Raw genomic sequence first — 27,984 nt, forward strand, 5'->3', positions numbered from 1 at the left:
CAAAATGAAGTAACAATGAAGTAAAAGAAGCAAAGATTTTGACCAATCTTACATCTTACAATCTAAAATAACAAAGGGCGTGCAATATATAGAATACTTTGCTTTCACCCCTTCACGTGTTATTGTTGTAAACTGGAAATATGCAGAATTATATATTTAACCAGGAGTTCAGTTTTACCGACTGCTGGTGACAATCAGGTAAAATTACCTGTCGAAATAAATGAGCAGCAAACTGAGTCTGATTTGATCTTTTTATTGAGATTAACACGAGGATTAAACATGGAAGTAAAAACTATAGAAGAAAATACAAGTGGAGCAGTTCTTGTCTTCGAGACGTTCGGTCACCTTCGATCCTAAAACACACAGGTGCTGTAGACGGTCACCTTGTGGCTGATCTCCTGCAGCAGCCCCTTCACTGCTGCCTCCAGCTCCACCAGCTGCTCTGCCTTCTGCTCCAGAGCACGCTCGTTGTCTTCATAAGACTTCTCCAAATCTGAAATGGGAAGAGCATACATGAAGGGATGTCCCGCCTGCTCAGCTTGAAACATTTTCTGTACAGTGTGGTGTCACCTTTCAGCAGCTGCAGCTTGTCACTGGCCTGCAGCAGCAGCTCTTTGGCTTCCTGCTGAAGTGACTGTGCCCTCTTCTTGGCGTCAACCATGCCTCCCGTCTTCTGACCAATAAGCTGCTCCACGGTGGCATACTTCTCCTTCAGCTCGCCGTCCAGCTCCTAACACAAACACCTAATTTTACAAAGGAAACAGACCAACCTGAAAGCCTCTAATGATCACACAGGTGAGCTCACCTTCTTCAGCTCCTCTGCCGTGCTTCTGACGCTCACTGATTCCTGATTGGTCAGTTTGGCACTAAGAGTAACGTTCACAGCTTTGTCCTTCAGCAGCGTCACATCCTGTTCGAGCTTCTGCAGCCTCTGGGTGGCATTTGAAAGCTTTAACTCAGCATCTGCCGTCTCCGACTCCACCTGAACACAACACGGGCATTTGACATGTTACCTGCATGTTTCTGATAGGAAATAGCCGTGTGCAGAGTCAACAGGCAGTAACCGTGAGACTCACCGAGGACAACAGGTGGCTGGTGTTGTGGATGTTGGCCGTGGCCTGCTGGATAGCACTGCTGGCAGCCGTCTGAGCTCTCTGAGCTTCTTCCAGTGCTCGCTTCACTTTCTCCACAGAGTCTCTTACATCACGCGCCTCCTCGCTGAGGAATGCAGGAAGACAGCTGATCAGGTTCAGTGGACAGGTGAAACTTTCAGGTAGGCCAGGGAATCTGAATTTAGTGATTCCAGTTCCATTATCAAAATCACTTATCTATTCGATTCCTATTGATTTTCATTGGCTTCACCATCTCTAAGCAGCCTCTCAAAGACATTACACTCATGGACAGTCACTGTGAATGGTCACATACACTGCCTGCTGCGGTAAATGGCCTGCATTTGTATAGTGCTTTACTTAGTCCCTAAGGACCCCAAAGCGCTTTACACAACATTCATTCGCCCATTCACACACACATCCACACACCGGTGATGGCAAGGTACATTGTAGCCAGCCGCCCTGGGGCGCACTGACAGAGGGGAGGCTGCTGGACACTGGCGCCAGCGGGCCCTCTGACCACCACCAGTAGGCAACGGGTGAAGTGTCTTGCCCAAGGAGCCGGGGCTCAAACCGGCAACCTTCCAATTAGAAGACGAACTGCCAACTCTTGAGCCACGATCGCCCCTGCTGCGGGTCACATGTTTGTGCATGTTGGAGGTGTTTGTTGTGATCAGCGCTGTTACTCAACAAAGTAATTATTGCACATATTACACAGAACACTTTTCTTTAAAGTAATGCAGTACGTTACTTAGTTACACCCAGGAGAAAGAAATTTGTTACATTATTTTCAAGTTTCTCCGTAAAATAAACTGAAACTCATCATTTAACACTATAAACCTGAGGCTTCAGCCCCACACAGACACAAAGCCTGTCCTGATGAGGACACACATCTTTCTCTTAGTGTTCAGGTATGAACACAGCGGTCGTCATGGTGATTCTACTGTAGAAGCATGAACAGACAGAGGCTGCAGCCTGACTGCTCAACAGTTTGTTCCCTGTTGAAGTCCAGGCTCTGGGTGCTGAGGTCTGCACACACTCAGCTTTAGCATCATTCTGGGTTCTTGGCTAGCTTAGAGTTAGCATGCTGTCTGTGCAAAGAGCCGAAGTCTGTTAGCATCATAATGGAGCCGTTTCTGTCCTGGAGCAGTCTCCACTGTACCATCGTGCTCTCATCCTTTAATGCAATAAAAATAAAAGTCATGTCCCCACTGGAGACGGCACCACTATTTTCCTCTGACACACAAACTGAAATCAGCTGATTGTAGCGAGGTTGCAAGACCCGATAAGCGTGATCGATAGGAACAAGGAATTGGACTACTGGGAACCAGTTCTCCTCCATTCCCATCCCTACGTTCAGGTCTTTTAATCAATAAATTTGACCTGTTAGTAAGTACAGCAGTATTGATAAGACAAACTGTGCTGCTATCAATATTTATTAATCATTAATTCATTGTACCAGCTGTTAAAACTTTGAGAAACTCTGACAAAAAGGCAGCCGGAGCTCTCTGATCATGGCCGACAGGACAGGAAGGTAGGCAGGGTCGCTTTAATTCACTGCACGTAGCTAAATGCAGCCAATTCAATTCAATTTTATTTATATAGCGCCAAATCACAAAAGTCGCCTCAAGGCGCTTCATAGATACAGAGAAAAACCCAACAATCATATAACCCCCTATGAGCAGCACTTTGGCAACAGTGGGAAGGAAAAACTCCCTTTTAACAGGAAGAAACCTCCGGCAGAACCAGGCTCAGGGAGGGGCGGGGCCATCTGCTGTGATTGGTTGGGGTGAGAGAAGGAAGACAGGATAAAGACATGCTGTGGAAGAGAGACAGAGGTTAATAACAGATATGATTCAATGCAGAGAGGTCTGTTAGCACATAGTGAGTGAGAAAGGTGACTGGAAAGGAAAAACTCAATGCATCATGGGAATCCCCGGCAGCCTACGTCTATTGCAGCATAACTAAGGGAGGATTCAGGGTCACCTGGTCCAGCCCTAACTATATGCTTTAGCAAAAAGGAAAGTTTGAAGCCTAATCTTGAGATAGTGTCTGTCTCCTGAATCCAAACTGGCCACAGTGAAGTAGCTCAGTGGTTAGCACCGCTGCCTCACAGGGTCTCCTGGCTTGAACCCAGCTCGGCCACTCTTACACGTGTCCACTCAGGGCATTGACACAGAAGAGATTCTTCATCTCAGAAGCCGCTGGTTAAAGGAAGGAAAGCAAATGTAGCTGTGTGTGAGCAGAGAAACGCGTACAGCTGTGGGCAGAAGGTTCATCCATTCACTCATCACAGACACGAATGGGTTACATGCAAACACTACCAAAAACAAACAGAAAATAACAGCATATTTCAAGACAATAATTTGAAACAAGTGTACGCAAGCACGAGTTTTTCCGATATGCAACTGATTTGCAGAGGTCTGGAAGAAGATCCAAGTTGTCACAGAAGAGAGCAAAATGGGTAAGATATTCAAGAACAGGATCAGTTTGTGGAGTATACTTAAAGGCTGGGTCCGTGCCAGGAAGACAAACTATGAACGAATGAATTCAGATATCAGACAGAAGCTTATTACTGGCTACCAAAAGCATCCTGTTGAGCTGCAACAGCATTCATCCCTTCTGAAAGAAAGACAGATTTCCGTCTGGAGAACTTGTAAGATATCATCCCCTGAAGCTGAAGCAAACCAGGCAAACATTACTGATGGACAGGTAAATCTCACCTGGCTCGGCGAGCCTCGTCCAGCAGCTTGTCGGCCCTCTGGATGTCGTCGGCACTTTCCTGCAGGATGTTTTCCACATGTCCCAGTTCTCCCACTTTCTGCCGGATCTCGTCAGTCAGGTTCTGCAGCTGAGCCGGCGTGGTTGGCATCTGCATGTCCAGAACCTCGTTTGCCACAAGTTCAATGCTGTCAAGATCTGCAGCGTCCTCTGAAGTGCCACAAATGCAGTCAGTTTATCTGCAGCCAGCCTCTTTAAAAAGAACTTTTAATCTCCGATCAATGAAAATAAATACCCGAAATTATTCTCAGTCTATCCAACCGTGTCTGAAAGCTTGTCAAGTTACCAGAAACCAGTTTTCAGAAATAATTTCAGCTCGTTAGCGGTTTCTTTAATGTGCCGTACGCAGCAGATGACACGAAGGAACGAGTCTGTGAGCGCGTCGGCCTCTGAGAGTGTCCCAGACACACAAGAGTAGATGGCTTAGTTTCTGATGATTTCATGTACACTACACGATCTAGGATCCTTTAATGCTGCTGCACAGACAGACAGAGAGCTTCTGAGTTCATGTTTGTTAAACAGGATCTATGAGACCTGCAGAAATACAAGAACAAAACTCAACATTGATTTGCTTTTCCATCAGCTAGGGAGTTTTGGTTGTATCATGCACTAGAAGCAGCTTTGGATCCAGGTGTCGGCTATAACCTGGATTGATTTTTTTCCCGTAATGTCATGTGACGGTTGAGCAGGCTGTAAGAAGCCTGCTAATATTATGTAAGAGGGCTGTTTGTTCAACATGAAATGTGATCTTTGCTTTTGAAATGAAAGCAGTTTAAGACTGATTTAGTTTTTCCTGAAATAAAAACGCGTTCCATTCAGGAGAAGAGGGCGGGGAGCATAATGGTCACCATCAGACATGGCGTTCATAAAAAGAAGCTTATAGTTAAGTTCAATAAGGAAGATCTGTAGTCACACATCTGTTTGCTGTCCAGCTGTTTGGTGGTTCATCTACGATTACATCACTTTCTCACAGTGACACAACGTTACCGCTCTAGTCCAATCATCTGCAGTCTAATCAGCCTGGACTCTACTTTCAGTCTCAGTGCACCTTTGTGCAACCCACCCCCCTAACCCTCTGCCATGTTGCTCAGGCTCCATCCAAGCCTCCATCTTCATCTCCACCACCGATGTCTAGACTCTACGGGGTCCCTGTCACAGCTTGCATGCAACTCTGCTTCAATGGGTCATCAGAACCTAATCGCTAAATACCTTAACTGAAGTCTTTATGCCAATGAATCAATTTCACTTCCTTCCAATGATCTCTCCTGATTGTCTCAGGGAAAACTGATGTAACCGTAACTACGGAGGCATTTGAACCAAACAGGAAGTGACACATACGGGTGAGGAAGTCTCTGATGTGTCTGATGAGGCTGCGCAGCTCTTCGTTGCTCTGGTCAACTTTCTGTTTGGTCCTGTTGGTCTTCATCAGGACGTTCTGAGCACTCAGCCTGGCCTTGTCCGCCTGTAGCTTTGCTTCTGACACCTGAGGACAAAACTCAGGTGAGAAAACCCAGCACAGTTCACCTGGAGTGAACACGGAGCAGCAGGGCTCACACCCACCATCTTAGACAGCTTCTCCACTTCCTCCATGGCATGGACAATTTCCTGTTCAGAGTCCCGAGCCTTCCTCAGGACACTGTTGGCCGTTGCTACCGCACCACTACAGCCTTCTCCTCCACACCTGGCCCTGCCCTCAGGATTCACGCAGCCCAGACCACCGCAGGAAGAAGACCCGCATGCGTCTTGACCCAAAGGTGGACTGCCACAGGTCTGGCAGAACCAGGACAGACAACACTCAGTGTTCATGCGTTTATACTGAAACTAACAAACGTTTGTGTTTGTAATACACCGAACTCTGACAACCTGACCTGTGCCGCTCTCCCACCTTGCTGCTGAGCTCTGCTAGGTCCAGACTCTGCAGTTCTCCTGCCAGGTCATCCAGTTTTTGAGCATGCTCAGACTGTCTCTTCATGAACTTCTCTCGGGTCTGGTTCAGTTTGTCTTCTGTGAGCTGCCGTAGAGCAGCAGAGGCTTCAACCGGGCTGCCGCTGTCGATGGTGGAGGCGTTAGCTCGGGCCTCGGCCTCCTGGGACTGCAGGAAGTACTTAGTGATGCTGTCTGTGGCACCTAGCAACACACAGAAAGTCAAAATCAGCTGAAGGCAACTTTATTTAAATTCTGAAATCCCTGTACTACCTATTTTAGTACTCCTTGGCCCACCTAGTTTCCCTGTGACCTTTAACCCTTTACCTCTGATGTCGGAGTTCTTGATGAACTCGACCTGGTCCAGGAGCTCCTGGACTGTCCCCTCCAGTTTCTGTGCCTCTGACATCACAGTGTCCAGTTTAGTTCCTGCAGCAGAGTCCAAGTCCTCCACCTGGACCAGAGTCTGTTCAGTAAGGTTCAATGTGTGGCTCAGGGCTCCCATCAGGTCACTGAGGGACAAACACGGGTCCGAGGTTAGCATGAGCTGCTTTAGTGCTCAGAGTTCTTGCAACAAAAGTGTTCTCAGCAAACGGCCTTTGGATCTTTGGACCACCAAGATTAATGATTCCTCATAAAACACCAAAACACTCTGATGAAGTGCTAACCGGAGATCGCCACACGCCTTTACCAGCTCAGCAGACTCTCACCCTCTGCTGGCAGGAGTTCTCAAAGTCCACAGGCCAAAAACAATGTTTGAACGGGCCACTAACGACCCGCAGGCCACACTTAGAGAACCCAAGCTTTAAGGAGATGAGATTGAGAGCACATATGTAGTTTAAATGAGAGGTGGTGAGGATTCGCCCAAATTAAGAGTTCTTATGACCTAATGGCCCATCTATATTTTTACTGGCTTGTAAAAAAGGTTTTGTTATATTTTGAAATATTAACCTAATTTAATTGACACAATATTCTAGATTATTTCACTTTTAATCTGGAAAAGGATAGGCTTCCACTAGGGGTGGATTATTCGATTAAAATCGATTCTGGCTTGGATAACGTGATATCGATTCATTAAAATCCTGAATCAATTTTTAAATATTAATTTATTTTGCTCGAAACGCCAGAATCTCGAATTAAACCTCACAAAATTTCAACAACCACCAAACAGCTAAAACAGTAAATGAGAACAGACACAAAGCTCGGACCCGTCGACGCATCAGAATCAGCCAGCTGTCGGCTTTCTCACCCGACGGCACGGACACGGTCAGGCTGAAAGCCGACAGCTGGCCGATTCTGATGTTTTGGCGGGTCCGCGCTTTGTGTTCACGCCCTTTTTGCGCTCGATTCAGAAGCTGCAGGTTTGATCTCTCTCCGAACAATATTGACCGAACCAGCAGCAAAAGAAGATCCAAACTACGCTTCACGTAAACATCGTCTTAGTTTTGCTTTCACCACGATAAAAATCACACTTCATGCATATGGCGTTATTTTTGTGCCGCTATTCTGAGCGCACGTAAAAAAAGTTTGCAGGTGCAAGTGTTGCATTTTGAGGAGAAATTTATTTTGAGCGAAGAAAAGCTAAATTTGAGTGAACAAAATTCATTGCTGCGTGCAAAAACTGTATTTCAGTGTTTGCTGTTATCCACACACACACAACAGCCCCTCTCGCTCAGTTTTTGCGTTTGCACTTGTTCGCAATGTGTTGCTCGCGCTCTCAACATTTCTGCTCAACTCTTTCTCTACACCGTTATATTTGTGCAAAAAAATCTGATTGGCTGTTCTGGTCTCCAATCAGCTCGAAATGACGAAATGCAATATCCCAGAATGCATTTTGTCCAAAACTCAAACCAGGCAGTGGCGGAGGAACACAGCGTGGCGGAGTTTGAAATATTACTCTTTCTGGGTCACAAAATAAACTTTTAAGATATTTTCGTGTGAGAATGTTTCTGTGTGAACTTCAAATACCTGCTCGGTTCATCAAGACATCACATATTTCCAAACGTGCTCTAATGTTTTCAGAGATGCCTGTTACCCAACAGGTGGGGGGATTTAAAAACAGTCCTAAAATGTACAGGTAGCCAGTGGAGTGAAATTAAAATGGGGGTAATGTGCACAGACGTTTTTGTCCCAGTCAAAAGACGTGCTGCAGCATTTTGCACAACCTGCAGACGCCTAATGGATGCATCGCTAACCCCACAATAAAGTGTGTTACAATAATCCAGCCTAGAAGTAACAAAGGCGTGGACTACTGTCTCACAAAGCCGTTTCGATAAGATGGGCCTTACTTTAGCTAATTGCCTCAAATGAAAAAAGTTATATCTTACAACAGCTCTGAGCTGGCTTTCAAGTTTAAGATCTGCCTCCATTTTAACTCCCAGATTAGTGATGACTGGTTTAACAGACTGTGCCAGCGAACCAAGATCTATAGTAGTGGCCTCATCACTTCTGTTTTCTGCTCATTAAAATGTACAAAGTTCAAAGCCATGCAGGCCCTTATTTCATCAAGACACCTGAGCAAAGGGTCTACTGAGAAGTAATTTAGGGCTTCAGGTGAGAAACGGGCTCAAACCTGTCAAAGACAGCAGAGCTAAGGACAGAAGGGTCGAGAACGGACCGGGAAGTCTGCGCAGATAGCACTTTAACAATAAAGAAGTGCAGGAAGTTTTCACAAATTTCCTGAGAGGACTCGACACCAACCGTCTGTGGAGCATGAAGGACCCTGTCAATAGTCTTAAATAAAGCATGAGGCTTACGGCAGTTTGCCTGAATAATAGCAGCAAAATGTTTCTGATACGAATTCCAGTAATTATGTAATATTTGGTACGACACCTGAAGTTTATCCTCCTCCCATTTACGTTCAGCTCTCCTACACTTCATTCAGCCAGGGTTCAGATTTGGCTTTAACTTGCCTAAGCTTAAAGGGGGCCACTGAATCTAAAACGGTTTGGCAGACTGAGTAAAACCAGAGGAAGGGTTCAAAATACGACAGAACCGAGCAACAACAGGAGGAGGATTAACTTTGGTACAAGGGAAACCTCAAACAAGACAGGCTTATGATGCGACCATACAATGTCACAAACCTCTAGAGGTTAGAGACAGGTAAATCCTGAGTTAAAACAAGACCCAACGTGTGCCCATATTTTTGTGTAGGCACAGACACAGGTTGCACAAGATCAAGAGTCAATAAGATTTAAAAAGTCCTTTGCCATTGGCTTGTCGGGGCAGCACACGTGAATAAGTCCCCACCAATAAAGACACGATCATATTTTGGCATAATTTCAGCCAACAGATCAGAAAAGTCGTTTAAGAAGTCTTGATTGTATTTGGGGGTCTGTAAACCACGACACAGAGCTCTGTGTGAGAGCGACCCAGCTCAAACACACTCAGTTCAAAGCTACTAGGTGATGTTGATGAGGACCGTGGTTTACATTTATACTGCTTCTTAAAATCAACCGCTAGTCGTCCTCTGCCTGATATTCGAGGAGAGTTTAAAAAGCAGCTGTCCTCCGGTAAGAGATCTGTGAAAACGCTGGACTCACCTGCCCTTAACCATGTCTCAGTTATACAGAGGAAATATAAGTGAGACAAGATCATTTGTAACCTTCACTAAAGCTGTTTCTGTGATGAGCTCTGAAACCTGACTGAAACTCTTCAAATAAGCCATTCCTCTGCAGATGATCTGTTAGCTGTTTGACAACTACTCTTTCAAGAATGTTTGATATGAAGGTTGGAGGTTGGCCTATAATTAGCTAAGACTGCTGGGTCTAGAGATGCTTTTTGAGTAAAGGTTTAACTGCAGCCAGCTTGAAGGCCTGTGGTACATAGCTGATTATTAGCTCACGTCAGAGAAGAAAACTGATTGAATTCCAGCTGCGATGTCTGAAATCATGAAAACAGACAACAGTAAGGAGGGTAAACAGTACTTCACCTTTTACTGCAGTATTTTTTAACAGTAGTATTTGAACTTCTACTTAAGTACAGAATGTCTGTACTTGTATCACCTCTGCTGATGTTCAGGTCTCATCGGCACGGTCAGAGATCATCAGAGTGGTCGACAGACACTCGAACAGCGTATCTGTTTTTCTGGTGTAAATTTGTCAGACTGCACTTAGAAAAGGTGTTCCTGACCTTTTTGGTGACTGAGTCTGAGAGAAACAGATTAATCAGAATAAATGCAATCCCACCTGGCCTCCTGCAGCAGCTCCTGGATCTCCGTTAGCGGTTGTGATGCCGGATTCCCATCTAGGATGGTCTGGATGTCGGCAACGCTCCTCTCCATGCTTTCAATGGACTTCCTGTACGGCCCGTTGACGCCGCTAGCTTTGAGGGCGTTTACCTTGTTGACCAGGCGGTGTGTCTGATTGGTCAGCTGGCCAATGATGTTGTCCCACTCGGCGAAGCACTGGTGACAGCGGCTGCAGTTGGGGAAAGTTCCTGAGAATCCGCGAGCGCAAGTGTCGCAGCGCGGCCCGGACACACCCTCCACGCACATGCAGTGACCGCTGACTTTGTTGCACTGCTGCTCGGAGATCCCACGAGGGTCACAGTCACAGGCTGAGGAGACGAGAACAATAACCAATGAGAGTCTGCAGGGCAGACTACAGGAGACGCACTCAAGTACAAAAACACGCTTGACTCCAGCACAGTTTCACAGTGACTTCCTGTTTGCACATTAAGAACATGTGTTTAGCATTTGGCTCCAATCAAACATCTGAAGCTTTATTCTGCTGCAGGAACAACAAATTAAGGCTAATTTTTGCTTTTTTAAATTTGATTCACTCTGACCAGGCAAGCCCTCAAAGGCCAGAGAGTCACAGGGTTTAGGGTTAGTCTGGATGACTGATGTGGAGCTCTGTCCGAAGGCTCTGACAGGAGACGAGTTCAAGAACCTGAAGGAAACACAGTGTCTACACTGCTGTTTAATTCATCTCCAGCAGAGGGCGCTACTCTCTCATGTGAACTGATAAAAAAAACAAACAAAGGGACTGATTGTGTTCCTCCAGGCTGCTGTCTCAGTTCTGCTTTTCTTCCTCTCTTCTCCTTGTTTCTGTAAGACCTCCTCCTCCTGACCTTCAGCTTTACTGAACAAAGCGTCTTTGTGGACTTCTGGAGGCTGAGACGGACAGACCGGTCCCATCTCTGTGGAAGCTGGGCCTCAAAACATCTGGGTTTAATTTGAGCTGCAGCAGCCGAGGATGCTGGGAGCTGAAAGGATCCCACAATAAAAGCGTCTGCAGTTTGATCTCAGTCAGAAACAAGTCCCAGACTCTGCACCGAAACTCTGAACCGGATTCTGACCTGGGGCCTGACAGATCGGGACTCTGTTCCAGGTCTCAGAGCTTCACTGACAACTCAAAAGAGTCCGCTTTATTTTTTATTACACCATCACATCTATCACGCCGTCTCACGAGCACATGGCATGGCAAGCCTACCGTGACATTTGATCTCAGGGTCTCCCCAGAACAGTTCTTTACACTCGCTGCACATTCTTCCTCCGAAGCCGGTGTGACAGGAACACTGACCGCTGATCTGTGAACAAATAAACTACAGTCAGACGTGTGGTCTGACGGAGCACAGAAGTACAATTCCATCAGATCTGCGGTTATAAAGCTCACACAACAAACCTTTAATGAAATACAACATTTGTTTTCACCTCGAGGACTTTCGGTCCGTTAATCGCCAGGGGCTGCTCACCTCATTGCAGGATGTCCCGTATGAGTGTTTGGGGTCGCAGTCGCAGGTCTGACAACCGGTGCCCGTCGCCATATTCCAGGTGTCAGGTGCGCAGCGGTCGCAATGCTGGCCGACCACATTGGGTAGACAGTGACACTGACCACTGCTGCGGTCACAGTGACAGTCAGAGGACGGGCAGCTGGAGGGAACGCTGCCAAGCCGGTTACAAACGCACTCTGCGGGTACACAACCGTCAAGGTTCAGCGACGATCGTTCGCCTGATTCTGTGAATGTGGTTACCATGGTAACCCCAGCATACTTACTCCTGCAGTCCTGGAGTAGGGCATTGCCATAGTAACCCAGCGTGCAGCTCTCGCAGGCGGCACCCTCGCTGTGGTACAGGCAGCGCAGACACTCACCAGTCCGGGCATCGCACGATTCGGGGTCCAGCATATCAATGTTGTTGTTGCACTGACACGGCTGACACTGCCCACCCGCCTCCTCGGGGTTTCCATAGTAAGCAGGCGAGCACTCGTCACAGCGAGTACCTGCAGAGGACAAGTAAATGGTTCTTATAAAGACAGGGAGCATAACAATCACACGCCAATTCATACTGGACGCATCGCAGAGCAACATGGGGTTAGCCCACGGATATTTGGGAGGCAGGCTGGGGCAGCAAGCGATCGAACCACCACACTCCGAGTGAGACCAGGTGACCTGCTCCTCAGCTACAGCCACCCCAGGTGAGAGCTAGACACCATTTATGACCAACAGGTGATCGTTCCTCAGGTGTGACATCATCACCTGAACCAACAACATGCCTCACATCGAGCTTCATCCTCAGGTTTGACTTTGTTTAAATACAGTTTTAAACTTAACAGCCAATCAGCAGCCAAAGATTCATGCTTATTTAAGGGAACCCCGGCTGTTAAGACATGTTTGTGCTAAAATATGTACTGTGCTTTCAATAACATATATGTGGTATTAATGGGGGCGATCGTGGTTCAAGAGTTGGCAGCTCGTCTTGTAATCAGAAGGTTGCCGGTTCGAGCCCCGGCTTGGACAGTCTCGGTCGTTGTGTCCTTGGGCAAGACACTTCACCCGTTGCCTACTGGTGGTGGTCAGAGGGCCCGGTGGCGCCAGTGTCCGGCAGCCTCGCCTCTGTCAGTGCGCCCCAGGGTGGCTGTGGCTACAATGTAGCTGCCATCACCAGTGTGTGAATGGGTGGATGACTGGATATGTAAAGCGCTTTGGGGTCCTTAGGGACTAGTAAAGCGCTATACAAATACAGACCATTTACCATTTAAAATAGTTACTCCTCGGCCTCCTTTAGCAGTAATGATATCTGTAACAAATGTAGCATATTTGCAGCTCTGGAGGCCAGGATTACTGAATTGGAGACTCGGCTTCGCACCCTTCATTCACCCGTAGCTAGCCAGGCCCCTGTAGCTGGTGCAGCCGAAGATAGCGTAGGCCCCGCTAGCTGTTCCCCGGCAGACCCCAAGCAGCTGGGGAAAGAGGGTGGCTGGGTGACTGTGAGGAGGAACATAGTCCTAAACAGAAGCCCCAGGTACACCACCAAGCCGTTCATGTGTCTAACAGTTTTTCCCCACTCGGCGACGCACCCGCCGGGGGTCAAACTCTGGTAATTGGTGATTCTGTTCTCAGACATGTGAAGCTAGAGACACCGGCAACCATAGTCAATTGTCTTCCAGGGGCCAGAGCAGGCGACATTGAAGGAAAAACTGCTGGCTAAGGGTAAACGTAAATTCAGTAAAATCATAATTCACGTCGGCAGTAATGACACCCGGTTACGCCAATCGGAGGTCACTAAAATCAATATTGAATCGGTGTGCAACTTTGCCAAAACAATGTCGGACTCTGTAGTTTTCTCTGGTCCCCTCCCCAATCAGACCAGGAGTGACATGTTTAGCCGCATGTTCTCCTTAAATTGCTGGCTGTCTGAGTGGTGTCCCAGAAACGATGTGGGCTTCATAGATAATTGGCAAACCTTCTGGAGGAAACCTGGTCTTGTTAGGAGAGACGGCATCCATCCCACTTTGGATGGAGCAGCTCTCATTTCTAGAAATATGGACAAATTTATTAAACCCCCCAAAATATGACTATCCAGAGTTGGGACCAGGAAGCAGAGTTGCAGTCTTACACGCCTCTCTGCAGCTTCTCTCCTCCTGCTACCCCCCCAAAAACCCATCTCCATAGAGACTGTGTCAGCTCCCAAACAGACAAAAAACAAACTAAAAACCAGCAACAAACAACTTAAACATAAACAATCACAAAGAAAGAACAATACAGTATCCACATCTGAACCAAAGAGTAAAACAGTGAAATGTGGATTATTAAATATTAGGTCTCTCTCCTCCAAGTCTCTGTTAGTACATGACTTAATAATTGATCAACAAATTGATTTACTCTGCCTTACAGAAACCTGGTTGCAGCAGGATGATTATGTTAGTTTAAATGAATCAACACCCCCGAGTCATTCTAACTACCAGAAATCTCGAAGCACAGGCCGAGGGGGAGGTGTGGCAGCAATTTTTCACACCAGCCTATTAATTAATGAAAGACCAAGACAGACTTTTAATTCATTTGAAAGCCTGATGCTTAACATTGTCCACCCCAGCCCACCCACCACTTTAATCACACTCTAGATCTTGTTTTAACATATGGCATCGAACCTGAACATTTAACAGTGTTTCCTGAAAACCCTCTCCTGTCTGATCATTTCCTGATAACATTTACATTTACAATAATTGATTACACAGCGGTGGAGAGTAGACTTTATCAAAGTAGATGTCTTTCTGAAAGTGCTGTAACTAAGTTTAAGAATATAATCCACCCACTGTTATCATCTCCAATGCCCTGTACCAACACAGAGCAGAGCAGCTATCTGAACGCTACCCCAACAGAGGTCGATTATCTTGTTAATAATTTCACCTCCTCACTACGTACGACTCTGGATACTGTAGCATTCCTACAAAACTGCTCAAAGAAGTCCTGCCATTAATTAATTCTTCGATCTTAAATATGATCAACCTATCTCTAATAATCGGCTATGTACCACAGGCCTTCAAGCTAGCTGTAGTTACACCTTTACTCAAAAAGCATTTCTAGACCCAGCAGTCTTAGCTAATTATAGGCCAATCTCCAACCTTCCTTTCATATCAAACATCCTTGAAAGAGTAGTTGTCAAACAGCTAACAGATCATCTGCAGAGGTTTATTTGAAGAGTTTCAGTCAGGTTTCAGAGCTCAGCACAGCACAGAAACAGCTTTAGTGAAGGTTACAAATGATCTTCTTATGGCCTCTGACAGTGGACTCATCTCTGTGCTTGTCCTGCTAGACCTCAGTGCAGCGTTCGATACTGTCGACCATAATATCCTATTAGAGCGATTAGAACATGCTGTAGGTATTACAGGTACTGTGCTGCAGTGGTTTGTATCATATCTATCTAATAGACTCCAGTTTGTGCATGTAAATGGAGAGTCCTCTTGACACACTGAGGTTAATTATGGAGTTCCACAGGGCTCAGTGCTAGGACCAATTCTGTTTACATTATACATGCTTCCCTTAGGCAGCATCATTAGAAGACATAGCATACATTTACACTGCTATGCAGATGACACCCAGCTCTATCTGTCCATGAAGCCAGATAACACACACCAATGAGTTAAACTGCAGGAATGTCTTAAAGACATAAAGACCTGGATGGCCGCTAACTTTCTGCTTCTTAATTCAGATCAAACTGAGGTTATTGTACTCGGCCCTGAAAAGCTTAGAAGTATGGTATCTAACCAGATTCTTCCTCTGGATGGCATTACCTTGGCCTCCAGTAACGCTGTGAGGAACCTTGGAGTCATTTTTGACCAGGACATGTCCTTCAACGCACATATTAAACAAATATGTAAGACTGTGTTCTTCCATTTGTGCAACATCTCTAAAATTAGAAATATCCTGTCTCAGTGTGACGCTGAAAAACTAGTTCATGCATTTATTACTTCCAGGCTGGACGACTGTAATTCATTATTATCAGGATGTCCAAAAAACTCACTGAAAAGCCTTCAGCTGATCCAAAATGCTGCAGCAAGAGTCCTGACAGGGACTAGAAAGAGAGAGCAGATTTCTCCTGTTTTGGCTTCCTGTTAAATCCAGAATTCAAAATCCTGCTCCTCACATACAAGGTCTTAAATAATCAGGCCCCATCTTATCTTAATGACCTTGTAGTACCATATCACCCTATTAGAGCACTTCGCTCTCGCTCTGCAGGCCTACTTGTTGTTCCTAGAGTATTTAAAAGTAGAATGGGAGGGAGAGCCTTCAGTTTTCAGGCCCCTCTTCTGTGGAACCAGCTTCCAGTTTGGATTCAGGAGACAGACACTATCTCTACTTTCAAGATTAGGCTTCAAACTTTCCTTTTTGCTAAAGCATATAGTTAGGGCTGGACCAGGTGACCCTGAATCCTCCCTTAGTTATGCTGCAATAGATGTAGGCTGCCGGGGGATTCCCATGATGCATTGAGTTTTTCCTTTCCAGTCACCTTTCTCACTCACTATGTGTTAACAGACCTCTCTGCATTGAATCATATCTGTTATTAACCTCTGTCTCTCTTCCACAGCATGTCTTTATCCTGTCTTCCTTCTCTCACCCCAACCAATCACAGCAGATGGCCCCGCCCCTCCCTGAGCCTGGTTCTGCCGGAGGTTTCTTCCTGTTAAAAGGGAGTTTTTCCTTCCCACTGTCGCCAAAGTGCTGCTCATAGGGGGTCATATGATTGTTGGGTTTTTCTCTGTATCTATGAAGCGCCTTGAGGCGACTTTTGTTGTGATTTGGCGCTATATAAATAAAATTGAATTGAATTGAATTTTACACTGACGATAAAGTATCAGAAATACTGCCGATGCTGTCGTCAGTAGACTGAAACAGCTGTTGTGTTGGCGTGCTTTTCAATGATTTTAACAGATGCGCACCAGAATCCCCGCCTCAACCAGGCCAACATGGCAGCTGGACTGACGCTGCGACCAACAAAGCATCTGCATCTAAATATCTGTGATGAGGTCTTACCTCTGTGTCAGCGTCTGTGTAAATAAAGTTTTCACCTTTGTATCCTGTGTTGCAGACACAGGTGACCTGCTGAGAGTCATCGCTGCGGTAACAACTTCCTGCAAACTGCCGCGGGCTGCCGGGGCCGTCGGGACACATGCAGGGACGACAGTGGTCACCTGACCCCAGTGCTGGGTCACCATAGTAACCATCCAGACATCTGAAAGACAAGAGCACCGATGGCATCATCCTGCTAAATAAACCCAATGGCGATTGGCTGACGGACGGTGGGTAAGTTACCTGTCGCAGGCGCGTCCCGTCGTGTGGTCCCTGCAATCGATGCAGTGGCCACTGTCGGGGTCGCAGACATCGGCATGACCGTTACAGAAGCAGGGGCGGCAGGCGGGGAAACCCCAGTGACCCGGCAGACAGCGGTCGCACTGCCGACCGTACGCACCCGGAACGCAGGAACACTGTCCGGTCAACTGATCGCAGAACACACTGAGAGAACCCTGAGGGTCGCACCCACACGCTGAAAGACACGCACGACGAGGTCACACAGAGGTCAGCGTCAGTAAAGCTTCAGCGCTGACTGTAAACAGATTTTTCATTGATTATAGATGGAGGTGGTTTTGACCTCGGCAGCCGTTGGGTCCAAACTGAAACGTGGACGGAGAACACCTGTCACAGTTCCTGCCGACCACGTTGGGGCGGCACTCACACTGCCCGCCGTGGGGGTCGCACACGGTGCTGAGCGAGCCCTGAGGGTCACACTGGCATTCTGGGAAATGGCATCAGACAAGGAGACACGTCAGAATAACGAGAAGACGCTAAAGCCTCAGTGACAATAGATTTATGACCGCAAGGAATGCGGAGGAGGAGGAGGAACCTGCCGGGTCCTGTTGAGGAAGTGAAGCCTAAGGCGATGGTGAGAGGATGAGTGACAGAGATTAACGTGAAGCAGGGGAGGAGGGGAAGGGGATAAAGATGTGAGGGATCAAAGGTTGGCGTTGGAATGAGGAAGAGGTTTTTGTTTCAGATTTTAAACTTCAATGTTTGGAAGGTTCTCTGAATCTGATTCTGGTTCCTCCTTCCTGGAGTCCTTCCTGTCCAGAGTTGGACAGCAGAAATATTTTCCCCTTCTCTTTCTGACTCTCTCTGATTCTTCCGGGAGGTTTGTTTCCGTGAGGAAACCCCAACCCCTCCAAAGTCACCATAAATACAGACACTGCCCTGAGCTCTAAGCCCTGAGTGTCTCACAAGCAGCCCTTTTCTTTTAAACTCCAGCCAGGAAGCGAGGTTATTAAAGTGAAATCACAGTGCTAAGCTGTGCTACCTTTAGCTCCCTGGTGCAACATGGCGGAGATGCTGAAGATGAAGTTTCTGCAGATGTCAGTTATCGGCGTCTTGACGACACTCTGGCTGTTCTCCAAGCACCGATAACGCTGGAAAGTCTCCCAGGCGACATTCCCGCCCGAGTCCCCGCCCTCTGAGCCTGTGAATATCTCCAAGTTCTTACAGTGAGGCATCAGCACGATCTGAGAAAAATCCCAAATAACCAGGTCAGGAATGAGCATGTTTCACTTTCTGTAACCAGGCTGGCTGAATGTGGTTTTGGTCTGCACTGAAGAAACTGACTGACTTCACGCTCTACTTCCTGAAGTAGAAGATCTAAGCACGCTCACCGAGTCGATCAGCGTATATGGAACCTGGACATCCCCAAAGGTAGCGTACAGTGGCAGGCTGAGGCGGATGGTGTAGTTCAGACCTGATTCAAAACAAACCGGTCTGGGAAGAACCACGTACCTGTAGGGAGAGATCGGGTTAGATACTGAAACCCCAGCAAGGCGAGATAAGCAGATAGACAAAGGCCACGCAGAGGGTCAGCGTGACAGGATGATGGGCTGAGATCAGCTGGGTGAAGAAGGGATAAGGCTTGCAGGAACTAGTCGGTGCTCTTATATTTCACACTTCGACCGGGTTCTTGTCGAAAACTTGTCATGATTTAGAAACTTCTCTCCTGACCGTGAACTTGGGTGAAGCGAGATCATCTGGTTGTCGTCGTCGGGCACCGTGTTGATGCAGCGGCTGTCCGGCTGGATCGGTCCGGGTCTCATCACCGTCATCAGAACCTCCTCCCACACGTCCGGCAGCTGCAGAGCCGACAGACACACAGAGATGTTACCTCTATGCACATAAATAAGCAGGCGCGTGCACGTTTATCTTCTTTTTCAGGCTAACAGATGAGGCAGGTACCCTGGTCAACAAAGGCTACAACAACGAGATAAGTGCCAAAATTCTCCCACTGATTCGGGACATGACGACGCACACGTTCAATGGCAGACTCACACCTGCGGTTCGTAGCGGATCAGGATGTCATATTCCATTGAGTGAGGGACGTTGTCTACAGTGAACTCCAAGAAGGCCCCCTCTGGTACGTTGGCTAGCCCGATGCCTGTCCAAGTGGGACTACGGTCCTGAGGGTGTGGCCTCTGGACCACCGTCACTCCCTAAAGAGATGAGATGCAGACACAAAGCTGATGAATACCCTCAACACCTCACATAATCCTGCTGAACTGACATGGAGATGAAATGTGCGAGCCAGCAGGAGGAGAAACTAATCCTCACAGACTGCAGGTCCACCTGTAACAGCCGCCCTGTAACCCAGAGTAAGGTCAGACACTGAAAGGACACTCACAGGTCCAAACTTTGCATCCTCAGCCTCGTAGGTGTAGTGATCCAGAGCAATGAAGTAGAATCCAGACTCCACCTGATCGCAGCGGCGGCTGAACATGTGATCTCTGCAGATGCACTGACCGGTCACGTGATCACACCTGCACGCAGACAGGAAATACAAACATCACAACAAAATAAAATTGTTGGTTCAACTCCCGACGGAGCAAATGTGACATAATACCTAACTCACTGATTGTTGATGGCGCCTCCGAGGTCGCAGTCACATGGTCTGCAGCCGTCCATGTCGTTACTGAGACCCCAGTGTTCAGGCTGGACACACACACTGTTTACAGTCATCTCTCTGCACTAATGTGATGTATAGTGTGTTTTGCATAAATCTCATTAAACAAGACTGATCTTACAGAGTGTGTGTGTGTGTGTGTGTGTGTGTGTGTGTGTGTGTGTGTGTGTGTGTGTGTGCGCGCGTGAGTGTGCGCGCGCGCCTCACGTCCTGACATGTGTCTTCTGTTTACGTCGGGGTAAATGTCTGAGAGCTCAAAGCTCAGGCTGACTAACAGCAGAGAGCCAAAAGCAAACATTAACCCGATGACTTCATGGAGAGCATGAATGTGGCTCCACAACAAAGGCTCTGCAGCATTAAACGTCCCTCCCAAAGCCAGCCGCCTTTAAAGACTTTTGTTGCTGGTGTGAACTGGTTATCCTCTAACTGGACTGGAGCAGCTCTGTATGACATACTGGGAGCTTTGTTTAATATGAACTGGTCCTTCTTCATCCTGTCGCACTCACTGCAGTGTGAACGGGATCTTTCTTTAGAAGAGATCCCGTTTGCCCCTGCAACAGATTCAACTCGTGAAAACCAGCCAATCAGAAAACAGCGCAGCCTTACAGAGACGGGAGCTGAGAGTGAGGTGTGAGACGACACGAATGTTCCTTCTGCTGCTGGTCTGACTCCAGTCTAACCAGAATGAATGGTCTGAATGGGTTTCTCACCACACACTGGTCACAGTCTCGCCCGGTCACCAGACGTTTGCAGAAACAACTTCCTGTTTCTCTGTCACAGGGGTTTCCTCCAGGTAGAGTTCCCAGAGGACTGCAGGTACACGCTGTCCAACACAGTAACACACAAAAGTACATCACCAAGGCAACGCAGCTTCATTCATAACAACAATGTTAAGTCCCAGCCACGCCCCCTCGAGGTGCTTTACAGCGTGAGGTGTCTGTGTGGGAGTAATCTGGTATCAGCTGGTCCTGCAGGTGTTTCGTTACGTTTTGTACCTTTGCAGCCTTCAGGCTCATCGCTCAGCCCGAAATGCGCCGGCTTGCAGCGCTCGCAGCGTTCTCCCTCCACGTTGGCTTTACAGCGGCACTGACCGGCGATCAGCCCGGCTCGGAAGTCCGTCGTGCCGTCACAGAGTCCTCCGTTCAGAGAGCCCACGGGGTCGCAGTCACAGGCTGCAGAAACAGGACGTTTAGCCAGCTTAACCAGAACCACAGGAGCAATTTTGCCAACAGGGCGTGTTTAGGTGTGAGACTGACACGGATCCACAGACAGGTGAGGACATGATTCACACACTGTGAGCTTCTCTACAGCGCCACCACCAGCCCAGACGCAGGCACCTCTCTGATATGTTGAAGCATTTTATAATTCAATAAGTTAAATGATGGACATATAAGTGCCGTGGAATGACATCATCATAAAAACCGTGAACGTTTCTGACTTTGACCCAAAATAAGATTCGTTTCTATCCTGGAAATTAAACTCCCGCCTCCATCTTTGATCTCTGGAGCACATTTTAACTCTCTACAACGTTGAAGTCACATCACCCACAATCCTTTGCTACTTTAAAGAAATGCAGTGGCAGTAATAACAGAAGGTGCTGCTTATTCAGCCCTCAGAGAGGGATGTGCGAGCTAAGTTGAACTGATCCTCTGTGAGGAGGGCAGGTCTGAGCCTGAGGGAAACCACAAACCTTCATGTGTCACATCAAAAACCCACCTCCATGTTTAGTCTGAGATCCAGCCTTTAATCTACTTCCTGTTGACAAAACAACCTCCTATCCGCGTCTGCCTGTGTCATCATGAAACGTGAACTTCCTCAGAAAACAGCCAACAATTCTTTGTTGATGTGAAAGCAAAGATTGAGGACAAAAAGTCCTCAAAGAACAAAGAAGATGATCAAAAGAGCCATAAAAAACAACCTCGATGGAAGTTTTGGGTAGATGCTTTTAACTTTTAGCCTGGCACCAGTAAAATAACGGTTTACAAACTCTGACACTAAAAAAAAGAGTCAAAGTGGCCATGAACTCACGCTGGCAGATGTTGGTGTCTCTGATGTCACTCTCTGGATGCTGGTAGTAAAACGGTTTGCACTGCTCACAGTTGTTTCCAGCTGTGTTGTGCTCACAGTCGTCACAAACTCCTCCGCTCACGTTTCCCGAAGCCGCAAAGACTGCCCCGTCAAAGTGACACGAGTCCGAGTGCTGGTTACAGTTACACTCTGAGGACACCACAGAAGAAGAAGGGGGACAGTTAAACTACTCCCAGTAGTGATTATGGGCCCTGCCCAGTATGGACCGGTGCAGACTCACTCTTGCAGGCGTTGGTGTTGCGTCCCTCTGCGGGTCTCCAGGGGAGGTCGTGGTAGAAGTCCTGGCACTGTTCACAGTTCAGACCTTTAGTGTTGTGGTTACATAAGCAGTGACCATGAACCTGAAACACAGTCACAAATAATCAATCAGCGTTCGCTTACATTACTGGTCATAAGCTGGGTTTGGGGTTTTTTGTACATGTAGTCAGTTGCCTGTTGCACCGTTTCTTCCAGTGTCTGTGTGATTTTATATTTTTCTACGCTGGTGATGGTTTACTTTCACCACCGGCTCAGCTGCTTATGAAAGAACAACGACGCCAAAGCACAAAGCCTACACTTTGGTCCCCACAGACTGCCATGTTGAATTTCACAGCAGAAGTCAGCATGTTTACAACTTGATATGCTGTTTGCTCACATGTTTAAACTGCTTTAAGCTTAAAGTGTTGATTACTAGGGGCGTGGCCTCTTTGACTCACAGGTGGACGTAGCTGCTAGGTGTCTGCTAGGCCTCACCTCAGCTAATTAGAGTCCCTGATTTGATTGGATGTTACAGACACTAATTGGCAGGTATCTGCGTGACGCTCCCTGGAGCCACTTTCCCATTAGCACCCACTCAGACCAACTGGGCTTCCTGTTACAATCGGGTACCTCCTAATGCGCATGGCTGTCGTCATAGCAACGTGGCCATATAAATACAGTCCGTAATTGTCCTCACCATGCCCTCTGTTATCTGCCCAGCTCCCTCGACGGGGGCGCACTCAGAGGCGTGTCCGTAGCAGAAGCAGTTTCCTCGGACCACCATGTCATAGATGGCGTAGTAGTACTTCTCTTTGATCTCCATACGAGAGTCCAGAAGGTTGTCTCCAAGTGTGTGGAGTTTGGTGAACTTCACCCTCAAGTTGGTGATTTTCAGCATGTCTAAACAAAGAACCAGTAAAATTCATCAATAACTGGTTAACACCCCTACGCTTATTCAGTCTCCGTGACGCAGAGAAGGAGACGTACTCTGGATTCGGGGACTGTAGGGGTCATCGATCCTGAATGCTGGATCCAAAACTCTGAAAATCACCTGAGGAAACAAAACAAACAGCATTACCCGCAGCAGTGTGAATAATACTGATGTTAGTATTATTCACAGAAGCAGGAGCAGCAGATGTACCTCTCCTTCAGTGGATGGCTCAATGTCAGAGTAACGCGAGTCACAGATGACATCGTCAACCTTTCTCATTGGACCCCGGTAAACGGACGGGAAGGACGACTCGCAGTCATAAGCAAAGTAACGGTAAACCTGCCACGTCTTCCCGAAGTCAGCTGACCGCTCAATCACCATGGCAGCAGGTCGAAAGGTCTGAGGAAATAAAAACAAAAGTGGGCAAACTGAGGATCGTGTGGTGAGGATGATGGCGTGGTGAAGACCCGGGCTGGACTGCACAAATCTGGTTTATGCACCATGATCACTGACAAAAGCCCAATTAGATTTCCCCTCTGGCGCTGTGGGCAGGATTTATCCTTCAAGCTCAGTCCTCTACCAGAGGCGTCATATGCAAACATTTCATTCTGTTTGATTTCAGATTATTGATACATAATCAGGTTGGTGCAGGTGTTGTTGTCCTTAGTTGCACTGCAGCATGTGACAATAATTAAAGTCTACACTTAAGCTGCTTGTAGTGACTCATGGTCAAAGCAGCCTGAATCCTTGAATCTCTGTCTTCCCGATTCCCTCCATCTGTTTTCTTACCATGTTCACCTCCTCTTCCTCACTTCTCCTCAGCTGGTGCAGCTGTAGCCTCCTGTGATTGTGAGGTCTGGTTACTGGCTGTTACTGGTACTGCTGTTCACGGTGCAGCAGCTAACATGTTAGTAATTTCACTTTAATTCATTATTTTATTGTTTTCTCAGACTTTCAGCTCCACTTTCTTCCACACTAAACTTTTTCTACAAGCTACGTGAGCACACAGCAAAGGTATGGGAGAAGACAGTTGCATTGTGTAATGCCCGACCAGTCCAGCCCTGGTCGTAACCCTTCCCATTATGGAGTACTTGCTATGTCCTTTCAATACACAACAACTCCTCAATCACTGTGTGCACCTGGTTCTTCAGATTAATAGAGACCAGAATCACCTGTCAACTACCCAGAATCCCCTGCTGCATGTGTAGAACTCACCTTGAAGGTCATGATGAGATGCGTGAAGTGAAACTCAGCCTCTAGGTTGAGCTGGATGGTGACGTTCTCCACACCTACAGACAACAGATCATCAGTTACCAACACTCTGTAGATCAGACTCTGTGCGCCACATCGGTTAAAGAGCCCAGAAATCAACAACACGCTGCAGTCGCTGCACATTAACATGATCGGACCTGAGAAAAGAACTAAATCTGTGTCCAAGAACCAACAGTTCAATTCAGTTGTATTTATATAGCGCCAAATCACAACAACAGTCGCCTCAAGGTGCTTTATATTGGACAACAGGACTCCAAAGAGTGACGACCAAAGGTAACAGCAGATCATCTGTGTTAACATGCCCACTGTCAGAGGATGACACCATAAAGGAGTCCACAGCTCAAACACTGCAGCGAGTACCTGGTTCTGCACAAAACACCGCGGCGCAGACGCACTCGCTCTTGTTGGTTTAAAATGGAGCACTGTAACAAAAAATAATTTCCCCCAGGGATCAATAAAGTATTCTGATTCTGATTCATCACGGGAACAGCGAGTTCATCTGGGCAGCAGAGCTCGGCCGAGGCAACAATACAAGCTCACAGCACCTACCATCAGCCAATCAACGCAGACTTACAGATACAGCGAGTAATGGAAAATTAACAAAGACATGAAGCTGCCTGGCTAGCGTTACTTTACCACACTGGGTTTGTGGTGAAGAGCACAATGTGTTGTATGAACCTGTAAGAGGTTTGTTCTGCAGTAAAACTAAACTATCTGTTTGATGAACCTGGACAAATGGCAGGTCGGCTGTTTGCCTCCTCACTGCGGGGCTTTTTAAAGCTGAACATCCCCCACCCCTGGGAATAACTACATGGCCTCCAGCAGGGACCCGCCCCACAACCTGAGAACCTGTAATCATGGAGGAGTGGAGGATAGAGGGTGATAAAACACAGCCTAGCCACAAACATCTTTTCTTCTGACAGTGAAAACCTGTCTGCAGCTCTCAGTCTTTAAACCTGTAACGACACGTCTGACCTTTGGCCTCTCTGAATGTTCTTCCTCACCATTCTCAGTCTGCCACCAGGTCTTCAGTCTGTTTGGGGCAAACGTAGTGACGACGTTCTCGATGCGATGGCTGTCGGTGCGATTGGCCAGCTCGTTGTAGGGCTCTGACGAGTCGCACACAAAGCACTTCTTCTCCTCCTGGTTTATGAGACAGAGGGGGAGGAAAAGGTTAACAGGAGGTGAATTCCTCGGATTCCTCAGTGCCGTAAGTTACTGCAGATAAGAGGAAACTTTCTGACCACAAACTTCCCACATAAGAAAAGTCTGACTTCACCTGAAATAATGCAAGCTTCTCACTGGTTTTGTTTTTAGAGTTAGTGACAAAACTTTGGAAAACTTCCTTCCGGGAACGTCTCAGTCATTAAGAGATGTCAGAAAGTTGCTTGATTCCCGGACAGCCCAACGTGTTTCAGCTTCTCTCAGGGGGGAAACCAAACCCGAGCGATGCAGTGCAGAGGTTACAAAGGGGGGCAGATGAGGGCTTTTACAGTGAAACAGTGTTACTAGCCACTCAAGACAAAAAGCTGCACGCCGCTCTTACATAGAGGAGCACTAACAGACACATCAAGTCCGACTGAGAACTGAAGCGTCCCTGTTTCTCTGCTGCCTCTGGACAGAATTATAAAAACAACCAATACATTTTATAGTTTTGATGTTCAAGCAGCAACCACAGAGCGAGGATCTGGGACGAAGGACTGAATGAAAGGAAGGAATTAGAGGATGTATAATCAAAGTCACATGACGGAAGAATGTAGGCGACTCGGAGCGAACACGCTGTTATTAGCTACGGATGACACATGTCCACACACATTTGCCTCAAACATTAAAACCTGATGTTTACAATCAGCCTGTGTGGTTTATTGACTTTTGATTGGATGAAAACAGCGTGACCTTTGAGTTTGCTGTGTTTTCTCCACAGGAACATCTGGACAAACATCTGTCTGCAGCCAGCGCTCATGGTTTCCTTATAGGGAGCTCATTTTGCACAGGAAACACTTCAGACTGTAACACACACACGGAGTGGGACTGAGCTGAAGGTCGTTTAAACCGGATGGCTGAGTTTGTCTGATGATACTGGATTCTCCGGTAACGTCGCTTGCGTTTCCGGTACTGAAACGCCCCTGATAAAAGCGCTGCACTGAACTCTTAGCGATACTCAGACCTAATTAGACCACCTAACGTTTAATCCGATAAAGACATCTGAAGTGATCGCTTACACTTCATCCATGTATGAAGACTACCTGAGCACTCATAGCATAAATGTCCCATTCTTTGGACTTCGATGGAAAATTCATCCTGAATCCTTCATATAGGATCTTATTAGAGGTCAGAGGTCACCAACGACTTGTCTCAGTTTTTAAGTTACAGTACTTTCAGTATTTCTGAAAGAAGCTAAAGACTAAGCAGTGATGAGTTCCTGATTGTTGAGCTAAATAGACTGGTACACTCCGGCATGCAGCATGGAGGCGCACGGAGAGGCCGAGCCTGGGGGCGGAGTCTGCTGGGCGATGTGCCCCTTTAACCACAGCTGCCCCCTGTGTTGCCTTTACCTCCTTTTATAAGATGTTTGGTGCCCAGTTGTGTTCTTCTTGGGTCTCTCTGGACTTTTCTCTCTGAGACCTTCAGTCATGATCTTGTTAACCATTAAATTTACCTGCAGGTGGCTGACGATACAGAATGGTTCGGGTCGGTTCATTCCACAGGTGGAGGTGGATGACAACTGATGGGCTCGGCCAATCAGAAGGTCTCCTGTTGCTGGGTAACAGCTGCCTTCAGTGCACACATCACTGAGCTCGGGTTGGCTGATGTCGTCCGCGGCCCCACCCTCCTGAGCACAGGTAAACACCTGCAGACCTGAGAGAAAAAGCTTTAATGGTAAAAATCTGAGCGCAGGATTAACGAAGCCCCGCCCACATTTATTGATTAAAGAGACAAAGCGCAGCTGATTGGAAACTAAACTCAGAGCTGCTTCTCCTGGGCTTGTATTCTGGAGGACATCATGAGGAGAGAAAAATCAGTGAGTCAAACCTTCACGAGTGACTATCTGCAGATTACTGATCATCACTAAGCTGATCTCTGAGAGGACCAAACATGTTTAAAGTCACATGTTACAAACAAACTGCACAGATTTCAACTAAACTTTATTTATCACACATTGACAAAATGTGTGCGTTTGCTTTGAGTTTCATGATCATCAGCTTCTGAATTCTTTTACACATCAAACATGTGGACAAATTCCTAAAGATTATTCCACTAGAACTCATTACAAAAGCCCTCCGAGCCCATTTTATTCTGAAAGTTTCCCGAAGTGTCTAACACTTATTTTCATGTTAGATTATTTCATCATGAATGAAACGAGCGGCTGAGAGGAAGCAGCAGCATTTTGTAATTTTCAACAAAGAAACACGAAGATACAACTCTGGATGTTTGAAATCAAACCCTGACGTGTTTAAGGAAAGTTTGAAATTGGAAAAGTTCAACTTTATTTAACTTACCGAGCAGCAGCGCGAGCTGAAGCTGAAACATGCTGCAAATCCTCACAGTCTGAAGACCCCCCGGACCTCCTCGGACCTCCTTAGCTCCCCTCAAACTCCTCCTCCGAACAGACCGGCTGACTTTCAAATTAAAACATCCGGCCGGAGTAACGTGGTTGTGCTCGCAGCAAGAAAAACACCAAGAACTAAAGAGTTCAAACTGTTGGAGCAGAATAAAGTGATTCCAACACACACACAGAGTAAACAGCTGTTAGCCCTCCTCATCGTTAATTGCCGTTATTTGACTGATTGATTGGTGTCTCTGCAGCTGTTTGAAACATATAAAAAGTTTTTTTCATCTTAAACTCGGTAAATCCCCCCCACTCTCCCCCTCCTCCCTCTCAGGTCCACAGACAAAAGAAATTCCTCACCCCTGCCCCCAATTCTCTCTCT

The 27,984-nt window shown here is 47.0% G+C and overlaps 1 protein-coding gene across 1 annotated transcript; it reads right to left on the reverse strand.

The window, feature by feature from the left end:
- Nucleotides 1-237: 237 nt before the first annotated feature.
- lamb1a (laminin, beta 1a) lies at nucleotides 238-27,895 on the reverse strand. The gene is made up of 33 exons (XM_085465080.1): nucleotides 27,553-27,895; nucleotides 26,712-26,911; nucleotides 25,057-25,195; nucleotides 23,996-24,069; nucleotides 22,991-23,179; nucleotides 22,837-22,900; nucleotides 22,547-22,749; nucleotides 21,833-21,953; nucleotides 21,553-21,741; nucleotides 20,520-20,696; nucleotides 20,235-20,347; nucleotides 19,474-19,553; nucleotides 19,246-19,381; nucleotides 18,899-19,057; nucleotides 18,573-18,700; nucleotides 18,233-18,353; nucleotides 17,884-18,085; nucleotides 17,185-17,328; nucleotides 16,848-17,079; nucleotides 16,604-16,767; nucleotides 11,813-12,037; nucleotides 11,511-11,725; nucleotides 11,249-11,345; nucleotides 10,001-10,370; nucleotides 6,141-6,325; nucleotides 5,776-6,017; nucleotides 5,451-5,660; nucleotides 5,229-5,373; nucleotides 3,833-4,040; nucleotides 1,077-1,218; nucleotides 806-982; nucleotides 571-730; nucleotides 238-493 (listed from the first exon to the last, which is right to left on the reverse strand). Exons 1-33 carry the CDS (start codon nucleotides 27,581-27,583, stop codon nucleotides 354-356), a joined length of 5,382 nt encoding a protein of 1,793 aa, XP_085321206.1. The 5' UTR covers nucleotides 27,584-27,895; the 3' UTR covers nucleotides 238-353.
- Between the last annotated feature and the right edge of the window lie 89 nt (nucleotides 27,896-27,984).

The sequence above is a fragment of the Copadichromis virginalis genome, linkage group LG7 (genome assembly GCF_057382275.1).
Source record: "Copadichromis virginalis isolate Kocher_CV1m ecotype Utaka linkage group LG7, C_Virginalis_male_GT1.1, whole genome shotgun sequence".
In the NCBI taxonomy this organism is placed as follows: Eukaryota; Metazoa; Chordata; class Actinopteri; order Cichliformes; family Cichlidae; genus Copadichromis; species Copadichromis virginalis.